General features: G+C 50.4%; 1 protein-coding gene across 3 annotated transcripts in view; it reads left to right on the forward strand.

Moving 5' to 3' along the window:
- Positions 1–12,183: 12,183 nt before the first annotated feature.
- Positions 12,184–23,246, forward strand: part of WNT11 (Wnt family member 11) — a 202,779-nt gene continuing 191,716 nt past the window's right edge. Inside the window, exons 1-4 of one of the 3 annotated variants that reach the window (XM_050331846.1) lie at positions 12,184–12,236; positions 12,806–13,032; positions 21,659–21,894; positions 22,385–22,662. In XM_050331846.1, coding sequence (XP_050187803.1) covers positions 12,950–13,032; positions 21,659–21,894; positions 22,385–22,662 — 597 coding nt within the window. In that variant the 5' untranslated portion in view covers positions 12,184–12,236; positions 12,806–12,949. Of the gene's footprint in view, positions 12,237–12,751; positions 13,033–21,658; positions 21,895–22,384; positions 22,663–23,246 lie in introns of those variants that run through there. The other 2 variants (XM_050331848.1, XR_007630839.1) reach the window with 2 other exon arrangements.

Below are 23,246 nucleotides of genomic sequence, written 5' to 3' on the forward strand. Positions count from 1 at the left end.
AGAGAGAAATTCCTGGCTCCTGCCAACAGGAGAGCAGCGCACTCTTCTTTCTGCCTACATAGTGCAGACGCCACTTTTCTTCCTGGGGCTTGTGTGGTGCCCCTGGATGCTGGAAAGCTTTCTCTAAACCAACACGCTGTCCTTTGCACAGAGATGCAGCTTCGACCCTGAACGTTCCCACCGCTGCAGAGTCTCCTTCCCTGCGTCTCAGGTCCAGCACTCCCTCCTTTCAGCTTATCCTCCCCGGGATCACCCATCCCCCCTCCACCCACGGGAGGGGTCAGCATGTGGGGGGTGCTCACCTGGAGCAGCTGAGCAGGTTTGGGTTTGTTGTGGACTGAAACGTCAGTGCAGGTGCAGGAAAAGATTCTCCCCCGTCCCCGCCCCAAGTCCGCGTTCCTTGACTTTTGCTTCCAGGAAAACAGTCAGCTGGGAGTAAATGAGCACTGCCACACACCCCACAACAGGTTTACGATCTGGATACCCCTAAGGCTTCTAAGCAAAGACCACGTGTATGGTTTTTTCCCAACATTTTGTTTGGCAGGTGTTCCTGGGAGGCCAGGGCTCAGTGGTGGGGTTGGGAGCTGACTGAACAGGACCCGCAGCCCTGCACACGAGATCGCAAATGTTTTGAAGGCTCTTGGAGAAAATACCAAGCAAAACAGTTTGAAGTTAGGTTGAAGGTACTTTCTCAAGGTGGGTTTTTTTTTCCTCCCAGAGGCAAAAATATATCACACAAGACTCTTGTTTTTTCCATTGCTCACAGATAGGAAAGTGGGGAACTGGATGCTCCTCTGAGCAGACCTGCCTTCAGCCTATCATACATTTCTAATATTAGGCCTAAAAAGATTCCAGGTACAGTTCTAGATGCTGGAGGGGTTTCAGAAATGCTTTTGTGCTGCATGCCAAAATGCTAAAAGCAGGGCTAGATTGTGTCATCAGTTTTCAATCAAGCCCCTCTGAGCCTGTTTTTTGAGGCTGCTAAAAAAGTTACACATAAAATGTTGAGCAAAGACTTTCCAGACGGCTTAAAAAAAAGGGGTTCCTCATCACAGCTGCTGTAGGTGGTTTGGGGTGTTCTGATGGAGGATCTGGTCCTGTCTGGGTTCATATGGCAGTAGCAAGAACAGTGGAATAATTTTGCTTGGCTTAGTTTGCGCATTTGCTCTGTTTTGCACCAAATTTGATCATCGTATTTTACAATTCCATCCCAAGCAGGAAATCTAGACTATGGATCAGTGGCTGCCCTAATTTTTATTGGCAAATCATGATCTTTATTGGTGGAATTATGAGCTAACTGGACTTTACAATCTTTGTGGAATGAGGCCAATATATTGCTACCAGCATGACGTTTTAAAGTTAATGTAGCAAAGAACAAAGGCAGCTTTCTCCTTGCTTTCCTTCTCTTTCTCTTTCCTTCCTTCTCCCTCTCTTCTCTTCTTTTCTTTGTTTCCTTCTTTTTTTTTGCCCCCACTCTTGTTCTTTTTCCTTCCTTGCTTTTCTGTTCTGCTTTTTCTAAAACAGAGATCCAAATTTCCAAACCCGTCCTGCAGCACTGGCGCTTGTGTTAAGTGTGGAATGGGAAAGGCTTTTTGAAATCCCCTGCAGAGCAGTGCTTGGTAGGGACAGCACTGTCCATCCCCTTCAGAGGGAGCAGAGCCACCTGAATTAGACATCCACCTTCTGGAATGCTGGAAAAGGGTGGGGTGAATTCAACCTCTGGTGGGTAAGATCTGGTGTGAATAACCCCTGTTCCTTTCCCTCCCCCAGACTCTGCCCCAAATAGTTGCAATCCAGACAGGGATGTCAAAGAGAGGAATAGGGACATGAACTGAAATCATATGCCTGGCAACAAATTACTCAGCAGTGATAAGCTCCAGCAGGGGCTTGTGCTTCCCTTCCAAAAAGTTTAAAACAAGCAAAGAAACCATCAGCCCTTTTGATGATTTTTTAGGGTTTTTTTTTTTCTCAGTGACCACAGTGGTGATGCAAAGGATGAGAAGGATCAGGCCTGTGATGCTGCCAGAGGTGGTGCCAGAGCCAGAGGAGCACACCTGGCTCCTCAGATCCTGGGATGGGTTGGCAGCAGGAGCAGCAGGAGCCACCTTTTCCCTGTAAACCATCCAGTGCTACAGTGGTGTCACTGCAGCACAGCAAACATCGAGTCCCACTATACCAGTCCCCATCCAGGCCAGGGCCTTGCTTTAATAGTGCTTGCACTTAATCTTCAGTTTGTAACATTTACATAATTCCTTATTGTTAAAAACCCCAGAGGAAGCCCAGGCAAGCCCACCCTCCCCTGGCCCGAAGTCCTGAGTTATTAATCTGTCATGTCAGCATATTTCACTAATACTGCCTTCCTGCCTGTGCTTGGTGGATACATCATAACTCACCATCTGCTGTGGACCTGCCTTGGAAAGTGTCCTTCTTCCACAGATTGTTGCTTTGATAGGTTAGAGGTTTGTGCAGCCACGATACCTCATCCCATCAGTTCCAAGCTCTCAGGAGGGCCCTTGTGGCTGGAGTATCTGATCAATGCAAGTCTTTAACAGCATCTCCCTGTGTCTCCCAGGCCAGGGAAGTGCTGTTACACTCCCTTTCCAGATGAGGACACGGTGTCCAGGTTGTGCCTTCCCTGCTGGCAGCTGCTTTTTCCCCCCAGTGAATCCTTGTCCCAGGAATGAGCTGTGTCTGTGCTGTGCTCAGGATCTGCAGCACAAGCCCCAGGAAAAGCAACTGAGGGGGATGAGGGGGCTCAGCCTGGAGAGAAGGAGGGAACTTTCTGATCTGATGCTACATATGAGCCACTGAATGGATGAGTTTGGCCCCAGTGGTTTCTGGTGGGTTGGAGCTGCTGTCAGACCTGGAAACCACCTGAACTTAAGAGGTCGTTTCGGGAAAACTTAATCTCTCTGGAGTGGGGCTTGGAAAACAAGGACTGATCGAAGACCTGATTCAGTGAGATGAAGAGCAAGAGGTACAATGTGTTTGGAGTGACATACCTCTGTCAGAACTTAATGTGTGGGGTTTTGTGTGGAAGTGTGCATTAAATGCCCTAAGAAATTCAGTGTGAAGAGCTCAGGAACAGATCAAGCACAAGACACACATGAAAATATGGAATAAAGATGTCAATCAAAGGAATAAGGGATATCAGCCTGTAATCCAAGAGAAGCTTGGATTACACCATGGCAGCCAGGATGTGGCATTATCCAGCTGGATTTTCCCTGCATTTTGGTCCCCAGGTAGCCCAAACCGAAGCGGACCACCTCCACACACCTTGACATGCTCAGCACCCCAAAGCCCTCATCTACCTGAAAGCAGGTCAGGACCCTCAGGGTTAGGTCAGATTTGGGATCCAACCAAGACCTGGCAGCTGATTTTAGCCCAACATGACTTTTTATGACCGAGTCATGAACCCCAGAAAAAGAAAGAAAAAATACCCCCCAAAAATCGAGTGAGAGGTTTGTAATGGAAATCAGGACAGAGTGGTGACTGTAGGAGCAAGGAACAGCATCACTGTAACACAGTCGTGAACTGGCACTGTTCTGTGGGGAGTCCTAAAACGAAGGAAAAGGTGTCTAAAATGCACTTGGTACCCTCAAAAGGCCTGAGGAGGTGAGTGCCACAACTAGATGGGAAAAGGGTTCCTTGCCAGGATGAACCTTAAAGGATTAAATATGCCCCTGGTGACAAAGGGCACCCATGGTGTCCCCACAGCCCCTGGTGAAGGGAGCTGAGGTGCTATTCCAAACCCTCCACAGGTCACACCCCAACCGTTTGCACCCCTGGCATGGGAAAAGTTAAACACATCCATTTCCAGGATGCCCAGCTGTCTGGATGTGGGCAAATTCACATCATATTGGGCAAAACAATGCTGGGCTGCAGTGATCTTTCTTTATGTGGGTCTAATAATGTGGAGGTGCTGCCTTTCTCAGAATTTAAGTAGCAAAAAAAGAGCTGTAAAGCTTCTGGATCTCATCTTTGATATTATGTGGCCGTAAAGGGAGGCAAAACATTTGTGAGCTGCTTGCAAATCCCAGCTCCTGAAATGCTGCTCTACACCCTGGGCTTGCAGTGAGCTGGGTCCATTCTCTCCAGGACCTCTTAAGGAGACGAAGGAGAGATGGTGTTTGGCTCTGGCAGAAAGTGAGACAGTAAAGAAACAATGACCACGCTTTATTGCCTCACTCACCCCTGGTTTCCCAAGGCTGACTTATGGAAGCTTTGATTTACGCTGGTGCAAGTTTTATCTGCTGCTGTCTTGGCCAGCTCATTCTTAATACCGAGACCTCTGGGCCTCTGCTGACTTCCCTGGGTAAATAAATTAGAGCAAATATAAACATTAATGGAAGCCACTTTATTTATGGCTAGATTGGAGCACTGTCTCTTACACCATGGGTCCAATCCAAAAGCCATTAATCCAAAACCTAATGATATCCCTGCATCAGGCCCTATCTTTGGGCTTTTCCTTCTCACTATGAAAAGAACAGTTAAAAATAATTTTAACTGAGATTAGATTATCCTGAGAAAGCCATCCTGCACAAAACTTTCAACCCTTGTCACCTCTGGGGAGGCAGAGCATTGGGGATGTTTTAGTGGCTGTTGTTTGAAGGTTAAGCTGTTCCTCCTCCTGCCTCCCCCCTTTTCCTCTCCATGCCAACCATCCCACCCTCTCAATATCTCCTCGTGGAGCCTTTTGCAATGCATCACGCATTGTTTGTGGCCAAACACATTTTTGGCTCTTCTGGATGATACAGAACCTAATTCCAGCTCTTCAGACACTTTTCTCAGATGGTTCCCTGCCAAACTTTTACTCTTTTGGCCTGGTTGAATGAGAGAGAGCTTTCTGCTGCTTTTATTTTTATTATTTTGATTTTATTATTGTTGTTTATCCAGAGATGCTTTCTGGCATATGCACTTGGATAACTGCTGGCTTGCCATTCCAGTGTCTACCTTAATGTGTTCCTTGCCCCTATATCTCAGCTTCTCCAGTTAAAAAAACCCAAAACAACCACCAAAAAAAAAAGCAAGAAAACAAAACAACCAAAGAAAGCTGCATCCTGCTTTTGTGCTGAAGAGAAAAAGCCCATGAGACAGAAGAACAGGGAGGCATAAAATGTTTTAAAAAGTGGAAAAAATCTAGGAGTTGTCCCAGAGAGTATTAGGACGAGTCAGTGATTGAAGCTGTTGTGTTTTCACATGGAAGTAGCAAGTTTTGGGTTGTTCTTGAAGCAAAAGCCTTACTGTTATCACAGCTGTGGGGGGATAAAAGGAGCGGTGAGGAGGAGCTCCTCAGTGAATATGACTTATTGTAGTTTATCGAGGCTCTGGGGACACCTCATTGTGGACTTTTTACACTTAGAGGGGATTTATAAAAAATTATGAAAAGTGACTTAATACAGGTAGATAGTGATAGGAGAAGGGGAAACTTTTAAATGGAAAGAGTGTCGATTTGGATCAGATATTGGGGAAAAATTCTGTCCTCTGAGGGTGGTGCACTGTTCCTTATGGAATTCAGTGTAACAGCCCACACTTCCAGGGAAAACAGCGCGTCAGGCAGGTGGGGTGGGATGTCCCCAGAGGGACACAGGTGCCAAGTTCTGTGGGCTGATGGAGCAGCACCATAATCCCAGCGAGGTCCTGCCAGCACAGCCACCTCCTGTTTCACAAAATTTGTATGATGGACATACTCAATTAGGGAAGAGGAACCAAAGCCTGTGATGGGGTGTTTGTAGATAAACACCTTGATGAACCATCAAGGTGGAATTGGAGAGAAATCACATCAGGATTGCAGAGAAATCACTCAGAGGGGGGAAAAATCACTGCTATCAACAAAAAGGATTTAAATCCAGTGTTTTCCGGGCAATTTAGGATAAAAGCAAAGCAACCAAGCCTGGGGAGGGTTGAGTGAGACAGATACATGAACTGACTCCTGTGAAACACAAGAAGATTTGAGGTAAAACCATAAAAGTCTGGTGTTGCCTATGGTTTAGGATTACACAGAGTAGAGTGTGTCTGGGAGAGGTTTTCCTCATCCAGAGGGTTCCAGGCTGAGTTTCAAAGCATGGTACCTTTTCTGCAGGTCAGTCTTGTCTGAAAACCTCTCAAAGCCTCTTGGATAACCTGGCCCTCGAGCATGAGATGGTCCCAGGCCCCACTGAGTCAGAGCAAAACCTGCCCCAGCTCTCTCCTGACCCCTGCTTCCCATCCCAGCCAGAACGAATGCTGGGACCAGGGACTAGATTAAAACTGAGCAGAAACAGGGGTGTCTAACAAATGTCTTGCTCACAGATGAGGTGTTTCTGCTCTCAGCCAGCAACTGCAAAGCTGGGACCGTTATGAAAGGCACCCCCCTGACTATTTTACATTGCTCGTCTAATCCAAAAAGGCTGTTGAGGCATTTTATCCTTTCCAGTTGCTCTCATTCTCTCCACCCTTGCAAAGCACTGCTGTTAATTATGCACCCACTGTCAGCCCCCTGCAACGGGGACTCCAGCACTGCAGCACAGGAGGGGTTACTGCACTTCTGCAGGGAAGAGAAAGCACCACCCCACCCTGGAGGGACCGTCCAGCTTTGGAGAGAGGAGTTGACAGCTGGTTTTTATTAGCATGGAGGCCTTTAAAAGGCAGTATTGGAGTAGGGGTGGGACCTTTGGTCAGGAAGAGAAGCCTTTTCTGCTCAGTCCCAGGGCTGGAAGGGTGCTTTACAGGTGGGTAATTGGGATATCAGTGCACAAAAATATCTGCTATATGTATTTACCCCTCAGAAGTGCCAGTGAGCAGCTCGAAGGAAGTACTCTTAAAGTATATTCCCTATTCTTGACTCAAGTTGGAGGAACTTCAGTTTCTGAGTCCTTACTTTTTTATACCTGCTCCCGTTCTTCAGCACTGGGCAAATGATTTTAGCATCAAACAGTCTTTGCTTGTTGTGCCTGTCAGAAACTAAAGCATGGGGGTGAATGTTCAAAATTCATATCATAATAATAGGGCTTATTTTTAGTAGGTGGAGGAGCATGTAGGAGAAAAACAAGTCCCTATCAGTGCTTGAAATTGAAACACAGAGATCCAGTGAAAAACTTGTGTCTGCTGAAGGCAGCAGGGTGGTCCCTGAGCATTAGGAACAGAGCAGGCCTTTTTTGTGGCTCTGTGGGGGGTTGAAACGCAGTTGGGCTCCTCAGCAGCTGATCGGTATCTCACTCCCCATGGCAGTGGTGGGGTTTATGCAGCCTGGGTCTGGGGAGCTCTGCAACACATTCAGGACTTTTGCAAAGGGCTGCAGGACTCCTCCTTGCTCCTGAGTTACTTTTGAGGTGCAGCTGCAGTCTGGGTGAAGGGAGTCTCCCCTGTGCTGCTTGTCGTGGCTTTGAAGACTGATGTCAGTCTTCTGAGGCCCAGGGGAGACCTTGTCACCCTCTACAGCGGCCTGAAAGGAGATCGTTGGGAGATGGGGGTCAAATCTTTTCTCCCAGGCAATAAGACCAGAGAAAATGGCCTCAAGTTGCACCATGGGAGGTTAAGGGTGGTGGATATCAGGAAAATTTCTTCACTGAAAGGGTTGTGAAGCATTGGAAGAGGCTGCCCCGGGTGGTGGTGGAGTCCCCATCCCTGGAGGGATTGAAAGGCTGTGTACATGTGGCGCTTGGGGACACGGGGTTAGTGCTGGCCTGGTCAGTGCTGGGTTTTTCCAACCTTCACGACTCTGGTAATGCTTCTGAGCCTTAACAAACTGCTGGAGCTCAGGACAACCAGGCAGCCTCCTGCCCCACAACACTCAGCCCCACCATGCAGACCATGGGGATCTGGTGGCAGGACTGCCCTGGCTGTGTTGTCTGCACAGTTCTGAGCACAGCAGGTACCTACTGCAAAATCCTGAGTACTACAACTACTGCTACTCACTGCTCCCCCTCCCACTGATTAATAACAACTCTATTTTCCCTGCAGCCCTTTAAAGATGAAGGTAATTTGGAAAAAGGCTATTTATACAGCAATCCCAGCATTTGCACAGCAAGTCAGACTGCAATAGGTATGGCAGGCAATTTCCCCACGTAAATAAGTCCTCCTTGGAGAGGAACCTCCTGACAGAACCTCCTCTCGTAGGTGCACAGTCCTGGGGGTCGGTGGGATGGGAGGGGGGGCAGGGAAATGGGAGGTCAGAGCAGTCTGAGCACTTCTGGGCTGCTGTCACATGAAGAAAAATGGACATGCTGTACGAAGCTGCTGGCAAAACTGGGTCTGAAACAAATAACAGAGTGGCTTTGGGGATTTGGGATTGGGTATCCAGGGTTCTCTGCAGTTCACATAGGACCATTAGCGACCTGTGTATATGATTGCAACGGCACAGGGACACATACAGAACAATATTATCCTACAGAAATAGCTGTCTGGAAATAGGCCTTCAGGAAACGTATTCTGAGTCCATTGCTCCAGAGACTAAAGCATTTATTCTGTTCTTTCCTTTCAACTGAAACCTTCTATTAAACCTGCTGAAAAAAATGACCCTGGGACTTTTGCACCCAGCACCCCTTTGTTCAGAGCCCAGAGCTGACACTGATCTCTGAAACTCACGCTCATGAGGCTCGAAGTGAAGAAGCCAGTTGTGCTTTTCTTTCTTACAGGGTTTTATCTTTTTTATTTATTATTTATTTATTTATATTATCAATTAATTATTATTATTTATTTTTATCTATTTTTAATTTTTCCTTTTAATTTTATTTTCCTTTTTTGTTTTTCATTTTCCCCTTATTCGTTTTTCCATTTTCTGTCTTGCCCTTCTTTTTCCTTTTTTTTTTATTTTTGCTTTTCCTTTTTATTCATCTTTCTCTTTTTAATATTTCAATCTTCCCTTTATTCTTTTCTCTTTCCCCTTATAATTTCCTCTTTTTCCCCCCTCCTTTTTTCCTTTTCTCTTTTCCTCATCTCTTTTTCCTTTCTCCTATTTTCATTTTTTAATTTTTTTCTTTTTCTCCTCTCCTCTCCCTCTCCTCTCCCTCTCCTCTTCTCTCCTTTCTTTTTTCTCCCTTCTTTTTCCTTTCTTCCCTTTCCCTTCTTTCTCTTTACTTCTCTTCTTGTCTCTCTAGCGAGCAATCACGAAGCCTCTAAACCCGAAACCGACCTGAAAGCAAAACCCAGAGCTCAGCACCTTTCCTTTCCACCGATTGAAGGCAGCCCGGGGAAGCAGAGGCTGCGGGCTGACCGCAGGACGCGGTGCTGGGGCTGCGGGCAGTGATTTCTGACCCTGGCAGAGAAGCCCCTGTAATGTCACCCCGAGGTGACAAAGTGTCCGTGTCCCTGTCCCGGGCAGCCCCGGCGCGGAGCCCCCTCCGCAGCGCTGCGCTCGCACGTTCCCGGGAAAGCACCACCTCACAGTTTTGGCTGCTGATCGCTAGATTATTAACCTCTAATAATTAATTAAATAATCATTACTTAGAATAATGACGCCTCGGGGTCCCCCGGCCCCGCTCCGGGGATGTGCGGGGATGGAGCGGGGAAGGGATGTGGGGATGGAGCCGGGGGAGGTATGGGGAACCCCGCGGGGGGATCCGGGGATGGAGCCGGGGAGGGGATGCGGAGGGAGCCCCGGGAGGGGATCCGGGGATGGAGCCGGGGGGTGTACGAGGAGCCCCGCGGGGGGATCCGGGGATGGAGACGGGAAGGGGATGCGGAGGGAGCCCCGGGGGCGGGGGGGATCCGCGGGCGCGGGGCCTTTTGTTATGCTAATCCGGGCTGACATCACACCGCATATCAAAGCCGAGGGGGCCGCATATAAGGCGGCTCCGGGGGCCGCCCCGGCAGAGCGGCCCCGGCCCCCGCGCAGCCCGGCCCGGGCGGAGGTGAGCGCGGAGCGGGGAGGGAGCGACGGTGCCGGGAGCGGGAGGACGGGAAAGGCGCCCCGCGGAGCCCCCCGGAACGCCCGAGGGGCGGGGGTGGCCGGGAACAGAGGGGAGCGGGAGGATTGCAAGGGGAGGGGATGCATCCCGGGGGATGCGTGAGAGCAGGGAGAGCCCGCGGGCTGCAAGGGAGAGAGGAGGATTGGAGGATGCAAGGGAGAACTAGGGGAGACCTGGGGGATTGCAGAGAGAGGGGGACCCGGGAGGAAGGAGACTCGGAGGCTGCATAGAGACCTGAGAGCCGGGGAGGGGAGTGAGCGTGCGGGAGAGAGGGGGAACCCGCGGGAGAAGGAGACACAGAAGGGTGTAGAGAGCCCCGAGACCGATAAGCTGCAGGGGAAAGGAGAGAACCAAGAGTTGCGAGGAGGAGCGGGAACCCCCGGGCTGACGGGAGAGGGGAGACTCGGGGCTGTGAGTGTGCGGGGCGGCGGCAGGAGCGGCAGGGGAGAGCGGGAGGCTGCAGGGGAGCGGGGACACCCAGGGGCTGCAGAGGAGAAGGGACATGCAGAGGGGACTGCAGGAGAGGGGGGACACACGGAGCTGGAATCAACTCCACCACCCGCTGTTTCTTCCCTGTTCCCAGTCCTCACTGCAGGTCGTCTGGGGATGTGCTGCCCCTAACCCAGGCTCCTGTGCTCCTGGGGAGCTGCAGCCTGGCAGCGGGGGCAGGTGGATGTCTTTCCTTCTGGGTGGGAGAGCTGGAAAAATGTGAGCGGGATATTCACAGGTTTATACCGAGTTCAAAACGGCCTGTTCCCATCCCCGAGTTCGCACTCCTGGAGGTGCGGGATGGGAGCGTTTTCTGCGTGCAGGAGTGGGACTGGCTGCAAACAGCCTTGGGATGAAGAGGAAAGAGCTTTTGAATTAAAAACGGCTCCGCTTTTCAGGAGCCCGCGGGCCACTTGCTGCTGGTTTGATCAGTGACCCAGAGCTCTCCGGAGCTGTAAACATCACGTCTGCCCCAAAGAGTCTCCCTCCACTCCCCTCCCCTTGCAAATTCCTCTTGCAAATGTAACCTGTGATGGACTGAGTGGAAAAAAAGCAGGGGTGCAATTTCAGGCCAAGCTTGCAGCTCTTGCTGCTGTTGCTGGGTGAGGATTGGGAGGTGGGGGGCGTGTTAGATAATTTCTGTTCCTCTCCAGGAGTTGGAAAAAAAACCGTGACTTTTTCAAGGCGGGGGGGGAAGCAGAGAATGGTGTTGGCTGGTCAGGTTTAGTGAGAGTAAAATCTGAGACATTTTACACCCAATGGTGCAGCAGTTCTTGGGAGGGAGATAAGGGGTCTGAAATACCTAAATGGGCACTGAAGGGCATGGGCAGTATTAAGGGATGAAGGTTTCCAGTGTGCTCGTGGAAGGGTGGGAAGAAAAGAGCTCCCAAAGATCAAAAGATAAATACTCTCAAAGAAGAAGTGTGTGTGCCGGGATGCTCATGGGAGCATTGCCTTCAAGGGACACAGCAAACCCAAATCCAGGCGGGCACTAAAGAAAAACAACCCGTGGCAATGAAATCCTGCCTCCCTCGTAGGCAGCACCGTTGTCTCGGACTTCAAGGGAGCCGGGAACTCGCCCCTAGAGGTTATTAAAATCCTTTGTAATAACAGCACTTCTCTAGTAACCCTTTACACCAGGCACCAGGGCTGGGAGAGCCAAAATGCAGCCTGAACGGGAAAATATGCTGCAGATGGCAGAAAAAGCACCCAGAAATACTCCTTGCCCCCGACCCAGTTGCTCCCCAAACGCGGATACCTGAAGCTGCAGTTGGGCGAATCCAAAGCTTGGGGTCAGGTAGGATGTGCTTTTCCCAGGGCAAGGGGAAACTCCAAAGTGGTGCTGACTACTCCTGCCACCTCAGTGCCTCCTCAAACCCCTCTGAGGGGGTGACGGGGGGCATGAACAATCCCAGCTTGGCTGTGCCAGTGTGCCAGAAGATGGGCTGGAACTCCAGAGCGGCAGTGTGGTGGGCAGGTTTTGCTGTTTATTTTATTCTTGGCTTTCTCATGGGGTGGGAATCCACCGCAAAGCCCACAAAAAGCCCGGAGCCGTGTCTGAAGTGAATAGCCGAAGGGAAACCCATTTACTGCTATTAATACCGCTGCTAAAATAAGCAAGCCGTGCCCTGGAGACAGTCAGGACCCCTCTGAGAATTTAAGCACTGCACCTGGTTTGTTTATTTGTTTGGTCTGAAGAAGGGCAAAACAAGAGAAAGAAAAGGAGGGGAGAACTTTCTTGTCTCCTCCCGGCTGCTCCCCGGAGACAGAAATGGGATTTTATGTTTACGAAGTTGCAGCCTTTTCCGTGAGCTCCAGGTGCCCGAGGACTTGGAAGAAGTGAGAGGCAGAGTTAATGAGGTGAGAAGGAAAGCAGAAGGGAAAGAGCAAAACGCATTTGTTGTAACAGATCAGAGCGAAACATCTGCAAGGGCACGGGCACCTGCACTGAGTCGGGAAATGCAGTTTTTATAATTTGTCTCCTCTGCAAAAAAAAAAATAGCAGAGGAAAAATCTGGAGAGAGGGAAGGGAGAGATGAATAGCTGAAGATTTGAGCTAGTCTAAAGATTTATCTTTTTTTTTCTTTTCTTTTTTTTCCCCTGAGCAGTTGCACAAACCTTTTGGAGAGAGGGATTGAAAAACCCCCCTAAAGTGAAGCAGCAAATGAAGCCTTGCCATGTGCAGGGTTAAATGGAAACACACAATCAGACCATAACTCAGGGGGTAATTCAAGCCATACGGGGGTTGTCTGTTGAGTCGAAGGTTGTATCAAGGCTTGGCAAAGGAGGGGACTGAGAGGGGATAATCCAAACCTTTTCGTGATTCATAAACCACTCCTTCACAATTGGGGTAATGGATTTCTCTCTGGCCACAACTCACTGAACTTCAGAGTTAACGTAGCTCGGGCTCTCTCTCCCTCTCTTTTCAGGTTGTTCATCTCCGGGAACAAGCAATACCCAAACTGAAGGGAAATAACGCTGTGTGAAAAATCAGGAAAACTTTTTTTTCTTTTTATTTTAATTTTTCCTTGGAGAAGCTGATTTCCTTTGGCAAGAGGGGGAAGGTGGAGAAAATGAGGCCAAGTCTGCGATTTTTCTTCGCCGGTTTTCTGTCGCTGATCCTGCAGACGGGGCTTTGCTATGGGATAAAATGGATGTAAGTACCTGGCTGTCTCTCTGCATTTTTCACGTTTTTCTGGGCATTGCTGGTCCCTTACAGTTTGTACAACTGCTGTAAAGCTGTTTAAAGAGCAGTGAGCGCTGCAGTTCTCCAGGCATTCATTGATTTCAAGTGTGTGTACTAGAGGCTTGTGCTAACAATGTCTCTCCGTCTTCTTTCCAAAATACGCATGATTTAGGCTCGGGTTTGTGGTTTTTGTTTTTTTTTTCTCCTCATTGATACCGAAGGAAAGGCACACACTTGAACAGCTCACATGAGCCACTTAATGAAGTTTCTGGCGTTTGCTCCTGCCTCGCTGGGGAACTCTCCCACCAGGACCACTGGTCGTGCCGAGTATGAGCTGAGAGCAGTGGGAGAGACAGCTGAGATAATGCCACTGATCTCCAACCACAGGGGATGCTTGACAGATAACATGTTTTTTTGGGGGCGACCTTTTAACCTTTAGATTTTGTGAAGGGTGTTAAAAATTAGGTGAGGAGTGTGGGGGGGAAGAGGGTGAAGAAATACGAGGGAGTGTGGTCAAGTCCGGATTAAATTTCCGTAGAGGTAATGCCACTGCAAACAAAGTAAAAACATCCCTGTCTCATTTCTTGGCTTCAGCAAGCGATCATTTAGTTGCTTATTGCAAAATAAACAAACAAGCCCTTCCAGCACCGATCTGGTTTGATGTCCTTGGTGAGTGATCTGTCTTTTCTACTTGGGTTTGGAGCTGGGCACAAAATAAATAGGAGGATGTGGCTTTGCCTCAGATGAGCATCTTCTGTAAAAACCAAGCCCAATAAGATACAATGCCAGGAAGACTGTGTTGTGCATTGAGGCAAAGATCTTTGGGTTAGGTGGGGAAACTGGGACAAGAGGTTCCTGTTTTGTTACTCTTTCTGCCACAGACCCTGTGCTATGTCTAATTCCCATTATACTGTTGCAATCCCTGTCATTTGAGGATCTCTCCATCCCACCTTTTATGAAGGCTCTCTTAAATTTGGATGTCTGCAAATTCAGGCATCTTCTTGGAGCCAGTGTTTTCACTGCCCAGCACGCAGTCAGGGGAGAGGGGACGTTCCAGATGGCCATTCATCCTCTCCAAACGCAGACATCCAACAGGAATAGCAGGTGATGTCCTCCGGAGATGCAGTGGGCTGCAGGGAACTGCTTGAGAGGCTCCATGCTCTAAGGACCACCTTGGAAGCAGAGGAGAGTCAGGATGCGATTTGTTCCTCACTGACACCTTGCAGCAGCCAGCCCAGCTCAGTTACACTGCCCAGCTGTTCTATCTGCCACCTCCCTCCCGTGTTTAGGCTCAGTATTAGAGCTCTCAGCTCTGCGTATATCGAGCACCTTGCACAGGGCAGGCATCTCCTTTCTGCAGGACGTTTAGCAGCACGCCCGTGGGGCTCGTTTGCAGCCTTTGTTTCCCTGCGGCACAGAAGGAAAGCTGTTTTGTGGTGCCCTGGCTCTGCTGGGCACTTAGTGCAGCCCCAGGGCTGGGTGGGGGTTGGTTCGCCTCTGTGCTAGGATTGTAGTCCCACTTCAGCAAGGTGCTAAACCGGGAGGGAAAGGCTTGGCTTCCTCCAAAGGGCAGGGGTGAGATGAGCTGCAGAGGGAGCCTGATAGTCTGGTGACAAGGCACAGACATGAAAAATGCTGGAAGGCAGGGCAAGGTCCCCCATAGCTTTGCTGGCAGAAGCCTTTGGGCCGGGAAGTGGTTAAGCTTGCAAGGGGGCTGATTTTGGGGACGGGGTGTGGGAGAAGCATTTGGAGGCAAAACACCGCAGTTGCTGCTCCTCCCCTTCCCAGCAGACATGTCCCCCCTGTGGAAAAGCGGGTGGGGAGGATGAAAGCTGGGATTAAAGCGGCATTTGAAGCATGAGCTGTGTCCGGATGTGCCGCCGGGGCTCCCCTCACGCCTGCCTGGGACCTGGCAGAGACCTGCCCTCCCTGTCCCACAGCGCGGGGGTACTGCCGGCCGGGTTTCACACCATTATGCTTGGGTTTGGATTTGGTGTTGGTTTTTTTTTTTTTTTTTTTTTTTTTTTTTGTGTTTGTTTTTTTTTTTTTTTTGCTGTTTCTCCTTCTATGGAAACAGGGGCCGATTTCTCCCGCTCCCCATCACTCCTCTCCCTCAGGGCTCGGGGTCTCTCCGTGGAAATCCCACTTCGGTGAACAGAGAACCAAACACTGAGCAGCCCCTCAGAGCTGCAGTCCCAGCCCCGGACTCACCCTCCGGGTGCTGTGCAGTCAAAACCTGCTCCCTCCCTCTCTCTCGCTGGTGGATGGGGAGGGAGGGAAGTGCTCCGGGATGTTTTCGGTTCTGGGCTGGTCTCCCTGCTCTGCCCGCTGTGCCGTTGTTGTAGGCACGGTGCCAGAGCTCGGCTTCAAAGGGGATTTGGGGAGGGGAGGGGGAGATAAGGACGTGGGTTTCGCCAGCCTGGGGAGGAGGGAGCGACTGATACGGCTGGCGATAGGAAATTCAATTTTGTTTCGGTGCGTGATGTAATTGCAGGGGGGAGGGGGAGAAGGAAAACACGCTTTTTGTCCATTTAGGACTTCCCTGCAACAGAAGTATCCCCGTAAATGACTAAAAGGAGGGAGAAGGTAAAAAAAAAAAAAAAGCTATTCATTTTATTTGGCTTATTTTTATGAGTTGTGTGGCCCAGGTCTCTAGCTGTTGGCAATTGGCACTGGGCACCCCCAAGCCTCCAGCGAGGTGTGTGGACAGTCAGCATCTTGTAAACATGTCCTTGCTCTTCCACCCGAGCTCCAGAGAGCTGCTCAGGTGAACAGTCAGGGTGTGGGCAGATCCTCGCTGCATCAGGGGTGCTGTGGGGAGGCAACCTTTCCCTTCAGTGCAGTATGAGACCCTGAGTCTTATTTTGGCAAACACTTTTCCATCCCTAAAGCAGAGGGTGGAGGGGGTTGCATTGTTTCGTGGTCCTCAGGGCTTGTCTTGTGTCCTGGTGGTTGGGGGGGTGAGGCAGCCATTGGTGTCAGTGGGATACGTCTTAGGGCCAGTGCATCTAGGAACTCTGTCGCCTTCCCGTCTCCTTTTGCAACCCCTTTGCTTTCCCAGGAGGGCTGGGGTTTGGCCAGGCGGGTGGTGGAGCAACTTTTTTTGGGTGGAACTGAAAACTTGATGAGCACTAGAGGGAGCTGCGGGCAGTTGTGCCGCGGAGGCTGCAGATGTTGGCAGGTCCAGCCACCGAGTAACTTTGGAGGCACTTCTGCCTCCACAGGGGTTGGCATCTCCTTTGTCCCTCTGTGCTGAGTGTCACCTTCGGGGCAAGAGTGGTTGTAAAGAAGCCAAATGCAGCAAGCGGGGTGTGGTTTTTTTGTTTGTTTGTTTTTGCATGGCTTGCAGAATAAGCCCATGAGGGCAAAAGCTGGCCTTAGGAATCCCATCAGTTTTAGGTGGAGCTTGGTCCCTTTGGGAAGTCCTTGTTGTGGTGGCCCACTCATGCCCCGTGCACTCTGGAGCTGTCCCCAGCTCCAGCACAATTCCCAGGGCTAAATCACAGCCCTTCAGAACCAAAAGGTGGCTGAGCCACGCCTCTTTTGGTGTATACAGGATGTCCCCCCAGCCCACCAACCTCGAGCGGCCCTTCTGCAGCCAGCAGAAAGAAGCAGGGGGGGAAAATGGAAAGATTTCGTGCTTCCCGGCAGCTCCTGCCTCTCTCCCTCAGGCAGGGGTGGGAGGGAGCTGGACACGGGGACAGGGCGCCGGCGAGGAGCCCGTCTGCCTGGCACAGGGGCTGCCAGATGAGCTGCTGGGAGAGGGCTGAGGGTGGGGGGGGACAGCAGGGAGGGGGCTGGGGGTGAGCAGAGGGGGAGAGCACGGCTTTGAAGTTCACTCCTCGCTCCGTAGGCAGCTCAGGAAAACTTGACGGAGCTCCGTGGCCTTCTTGGAGCTCAGGGAGCCAACTCTGCTGGCATCGACTTCAGTCGGGCTTGGGCTGGGAGTCAGCTGTGCCCGCTGCTGCCAGAGCTGCGTTTGGCACCGTATCTGCAAGCAAGCTCTTATTTTAAGCTTTGGCTTCAGGGCTGGTTCCCCTCCCACCCTCCCTTCTCTCACTCTTCCTCCTCTTTTCTTGTACCACATAAATCCTGCTTCCCTGTCTGAAAAGGCTTTGCAGGAGCAGTGGAAGTGTTTACCAGGGGATGTGGTGTCTTTCCCAGCACTTGCGGTCCCCACACCGGGACTGGTGCAGGGCAGGGTGGCAGGGGCATGGGCTGCCTCTGACTCCCAGGAGCTTAGACAAGGTTATTGTAACCCTCCTGCAAGCCTTCTCCAGATGAAAGCCTGAAAAAACGAGGCTCCTGCAGATTAAAAACCTTCAATGAGATCGAATACAAAAAACCCCCTCAATCGCTGCCTCTCTTTATTAAAAGTTTACCCCACACTTCACTCTCCACAACCATGTAATTTTGTCTAAATCTTTCTGTTTCACCCAAATCCCTGCAAGATTAAGGGGTTTAGGAATAGGCATAAAAAACAGTGCCTTTGCAGAGAGCAAAGCTGGCAATCTGAAGCAGAAGTTCAGGGTTTCACCGACAGTCCCTCTGTGAGACTTCTGGATCACATCACACGAGGGACAATGGGGAGATGTCCCCAGAGAGAGAAATGCTTACACCCTTTAAGGGTGTTTTAAAGGACACCAGTGCTTTGCTTCTCAGTTCAGGGAGCTTTTTCTCCCTTTGGCTTGATCAGGAGCAATGTCTGACTTACAGTGGACCCTGTAAACCAAATAGTGTGTGGCTTTCACTGATAACCTGCTGAGATCTGAAGGTGCTTCTCCGTATGAATATGTGCAACTCCTATGAATAGTCTTCTCATGGAGCCCAGACCTGCAGGAATGGGCCCATACCTCTCAAAGGACCCAACACTGCAGAGCATTCATGTTTTCAAATGAATTTATTAACTGCCTGAGATAATTAAAAGAGTAAACGAATGTCATGATTCATCCCTGCATCATATTTCCTCTGTAATTATGTTTATGGCTTTCTGTCAGTATCCATAACTTCAATTGAAAGCCTTGCTATGCTATATATAAAGCAGGAGGTGTTTGGTTTGGGGCCTGTTTATTTAAAGGGATGGGTCAAACGTGGATATCTAAAAAAAACCCTGGAACAACCAGCCCTCAGTTGTCCTCATCTTTCCGGAGAGTGAAGGATGAGGCAGGAGAGTCAGGGGAGAGGAGCACGGTGTTAACCAGGAGGAAGCAGTGAAACCCAGCATTTCTAGGGTGGCAGCAGGTAAAACCCTCTTTCAGATGAAGGGGTGTGAGCCCACAGAAAGATGTTTGTCAGGGATGTTTTCCCAGATTGAGGACCGTTCTGCTAACTCTACCCTCCAGGGCTGCTTTGTTCAGGCTGGCTGTACCCCTTTGGTTCCAGTTTCCTTCCCAGTGCTGGTGATCCCTGGAGACTGGGTGAAGATAGGACAGAAACCCACCACCAAATCCCACTGTGGACCAGACTATCTCAGGGGAAGGTGGTTTTCTTTCCACTGCCCCACAAGTGTCCTTTTCAAGGGGTGGCTATCCCCCCTCTGATGTTGCTGGAATTTAGGGAGCAGGGAAGGGTGGTGCCTTTCCTAAGGGACATGGAATGAGAAGACATTTCTAATGTAGGACAGAGACTGGGCAAACCTATGCCCCTGTCAGGGCATAGACCAGATGACCTATTGGACCTCTCACATTCTTGATCTGTGATTTATAAAGGCACTTTTGGGTCTTGGTGAGGGATTGCAGTAACTGAGTTTTCTTTTCCATCTCCATTACCCTTTTTCCTCCCAGCACTTGGAGATGTTTCCAATTACAGGTTCTCACAAGCAGAGGCATGAAGTTCAGGCCTGGGAGATGTTCAGAAAACACCTTCCTGCATCTTGAAGTTTTATTCTTGGTGGGCTCCCTGGAGCTCGGCTCATTCAATGGGAAACAGCCACTGCTGCCCTTTACTGAGTTCTCACCAGAGGACAGGTGGTTTCCCCTCTTCCATGAGGCCAGTGTTCTTCTCACTGCATTGAAAACCTGCTTCTCTAAAGGTGTTCACTTGAGGCCATCTGTGACAACACAGTCACGTTGTATCACATCCCCCTTTTCCACACTGGGGATGAGTTCCAGCCTGAATTCAGCTTTCATCCCAACCTGTCAGGGGTTATTAATGCTGTTCGTGACTTGTCTGTGATGGTGAGATACAGGTGCCTCAGTGTGTCCTTCCAGGTCCTCTAGAGGTGCTGAAGGTCTCTATACAGGACCATAAAATAGGGTGCAGGATGTAGGAGATGCACGGATCCTTCTGGAGGGCCAGGTGGAACATCCCAAGGTGTCTCAAGTGATAACATGGCACTTCTGCTTAGAAAACTGAGCTGGTGCCCATAGTACAGCCTCTCTCAGAGCCTTGGAATGCTCCTCCTTTGCCTGAAGCTCGGGCTGTGGAGCTCTCTCCCTTCTGCCACACCCTGCCTGCTTCCCTGGCTGCTGGGACGTGCTGTGCTGGAGTATTTATCATTTTTACTCTCTTAGTGCCGAGCTGCCTTGGCCTCCTGCCTGATCTGTGTTGCAGCCCATTCCTGGGAGTTGCTGATAGGCTTTCTGGGATAAGTTTTCACAGGTCCCTGGTGCCAAGTGCTGGGGGTTGGACGCATCTCACCCAGCTCTGTGCTTACACAGTCCAGATGTGTGTGTCCCAGCTCAGTGCCTGCGTTTCCTACACAGCGCACAAAAGGAGTGTTTCTAAGGCGTGATGTTATCTTACTGTAGGTCTCAAAAGCACATCAGGCAAACTGCTTTCTAGAGATGTGGCTTTCTTCTGTCCTGGTTCACATCTGAGGCAGGATGAGCTGCCTTCTGGAGGTGCCCCTCTCCCAGCAGGGAACAGTTCATGGACACCAGTGTGTGAGGCACTGAGCTGAACTGCAGGGCAGGATTCCTGACCATTAAATTATAAATTGTTTGGGTTGGAAAAGACCTCTGTGATCACTGAGGCCAACCAACAACCCAACCCTGCCAAGCCCACCACTTTTTCCTTTCCCTTGAAATTCACTGGCCAGAACTTCTGTTCGCAGGGTGTTGAACGGACCTCTTCAAATACGTGCGTGATGTTTGTGTTTGCACAGCCAGCAGAGTGGGGCTTTCCCTTCCAGCTTTGTCACTGATTGTCTAGTGCCAGAAATGCCAAACTCCAGTCCCCTGGGAATTTGTCAGTGCAGACCTGCTCGACCCTAGCAAGGACTGTGGCTTTTCCCTGCTGGAGGAGTGGTGGGGGTTACTTAGAGCAGCCCTGAGAGAGCTCCAACATACACAGCAGCTGGTTCAAGCCAACCTTGAGGGAGCTGGTGGAACACAGATTGGTTTTCCTGAGAGCAGGAGATCAGAGCTTATACCCCCTGTTTTGGTTAGGGCTCAATTTTAGCTCTGTTTCCATCCCATTTAACTTGTGAAGGATGTGCATGTTGCAGCCATAAAGTGAAATGCACCCAGAAATGTGTCTGCTAATAAGCCAAACTAACCAAGATGGTTTGGGATGAAACTGAAAGGCAACACATTTAACAAGGAGAGAAGGAAATACGTGTTAAAGTGGTTGTGTTGCCAGGATCAGATGCCAGTTATTGATGCAGCCAGCTAGAAAGTTGTTTTATGGGAAGGAATAACATTTATGACTACCCTAAGCAGGCCATAAAGATACAAAGGGAGTTACACACCAAGCTGCTGCTGATCTCTGTGGGTGCCTGGGGGAGAAAGCACAGCCCTGCATGAGGCATGGCAGCACTGGCTCTTTTTTTGCCTTTTTAATCTGGAAAAGTTGGCAGTCGGACACCAGGAGAACCAACAGGGTCTTTGGGGTGCTGTTGTTTCCTTCCACGGTAACAGATGTGCTGGGATTGGGGGTCCCTCCTTGGTTTGGCCGTGGTGCTCTCTCTGCACATCCTCTCATGGTGCTTTTGCTCTGTGGTTTTTGGGGACTAGAAAATCCTTACCTTTGAGCAGCAGTGATGGGATCATGGAGGCCCTTGGCCTTAACTCTAACTGAAAGCACATGTTTTACAAATTTGGTGGCTTTTTCCTGGGCCTTATAGGGGATTTTCTCCATAATTAATTATATGACATTTAGTATAATCCTTTGAGAGTGTGTGAGACAGATACTGAATGCAAAACACTGATAACACCAATGGCACTTTTTTTCCCCTGAGTGCCACAGTCTTGGAGGATCCAGCTTTTCTGTTATCGTGGAACTGATGGGTCATTTTTCACTCTGCTGGGAGGTCTGTCCTCTTCATTCTTCAGCAAAAAACATTCCCATAGGATTTACACATTCAGTCAACTCGGCACATGCCCAGGAGCTTTGTGCAGACTCCCCTCGATAACAGAGGGAAACGTGCACTTCTGGAGAGGGTTTCTTCCCACCTACCTTAAATGCCTTCTTTAAAGGAGATAAATCACTCCTCATAACTATTTGTCTTTCTCACTGGCTTAAACTGGGCCCCTATTTAGAGGAAGCTTCAGGTGAGCACAGGCCACTGGCCTGTGGTGGGTGGCGAAATGAATACTGACCTAAAGATCAACTTTTTAAATGTGTTTTAATGCTTTTTTTGTGCTTATCTCCTCAGAGCTCTGTCCAAGACCCCTTCGGCTCTGGCCCTGAACCAGACCCAGCACTGCAAGCAGCTGGAGGGCCTGGTGGTGTCCCAGGTGCAGCTGTGCCGCAGCAACCTGGAGCTGATGCAGACCATCATCCAGGCGGCACGGGAGGTCATCAAGACCTGCCGCAAAACCTTCTCGGACATGCGCTGGAACTGCTCCTCCATTGAGCTGGCTCCCAACTACCTGCTGGACCTAGAGAGAGGTAGGCAGCCCTGCGGAGGGGTGGCAGTGAGGAGAGTCAGTGTGTGTGTGCTGGGGAGGGGAAGGGTCTTGCTGCCAGGGGCACATGGAAGGGACTGCACAGACAACGTGTTCATTGTCAGGGTGCTGGTCCTGCCCAGGAGCTCTTGGGTCCAAGACACCACAGCTCTTACAAAGCAGACCACCACTCTGGTCTGCGCATCCCACTAGGAGTGATGGGAGGAGCACAGGGGCAAAAGGAGGCGGGAGAGTCCATGAAGGGGCTTCTCCAGATGCTCCAGAGCAGATCTCACCAGAGTGGACAAGCTGCATTAATCCAGGTGACTCCTTGCCCCGCTGGGATGTTGCCTTGTGTTGAAGAGTTGTGCTCTGAACTGGTGATGCCATGGGACATCTCAGCTGCAGTGAATTGGTGTGTTGGTTGCTCTGTGGGGCACAAGCTGTGTGGGTCTCTTTTTGGGAGACTGAGCTGGAGTTTTTGTCTCTTGCAGGCACAAGGGAGTCAGCTTTTGTGTATGCCCTTTCTGCTGCTGCCATCAGCCACACCATTGCCAGAGCCTGCACCACCGGGGACCTCCCTGGCTGTTCCTGTGGTCCCATCCCAGGTGAGACACCTGGACCTGGGTATCGATGGGGAGGATGTGCAGACAACCTCAACTATGGTCTTATCATGGGGTCCAAATTTTCAGATGCTCCCATGAAGATGAAAAAATCAGGATCACAAGCCAATAAACTGATGCATCTGCACAACAGTGAAGTAGGGAGACAGGTAACAAATCCACGAGAGTTATTGTACTTGTACAAACATCTGTAGTGGTCGGTGGCTCTGTGAGGTTCAGTGTCTCTGTCAGCCAGGGAGAGGAGCAGGTTTCTCTGATAATTCTCTATAAGTCACCCTGGGACTCAGGAGGGCCCAGATGCCATAATCAGCCCTGTATGACCGTGGGTGGGATGTCTCATTGTCTCCTGAGGGCCAGGGGTGGCTCTGGCTTGCTGACCCAGAAGGTGTGGGGGGGACTGGGTTTCCAGGGGCTTTATGTAAGCGTGGAGGATCAGCAACTGCAGCAGCTGCCTCCTGCTGTCCCTGCAGCCAGGAGGGATGGTTTCTTCTCCTTTTCAAGCTGCTTTGCTGGTGATCATTCTTGTGTCTGGCAGAAGCCGCGTTCAGCAGCTCACACCCAGCGGAGGGATAATGCTGTGCAGTGGGTGTGCTCTGAGATGCAAATCTTGAGAGCAGCCCTCCTGCAGCTGGACAAGTGCATGGGGGACTGCAAAACTGACCCCTGCACCCATCTCTGGGGCTGCTCCCACCACACACCCTGGTTGTTCCGGGGCTGCCTGTGCAGACAGAAC

The sequence above is a fragment of the Myiozetetes cayanensis genome, unplaced genomic scaffold, assembly GCF_022539395.1.
Source record: "Myiozetetes cayanensis isolate MyiCay16 unplaced genomic scaffold, myiCay2020 scf5-8, whole genome shotgun sequence".
Classification (NCBI taxonomy): domain Eukaryota; kingdom Metazoa; phylum Chordata; class Aves; order Passeriformes; family Tyrannidae; genus Myiozetetes; species Myiozetetes cayanensis.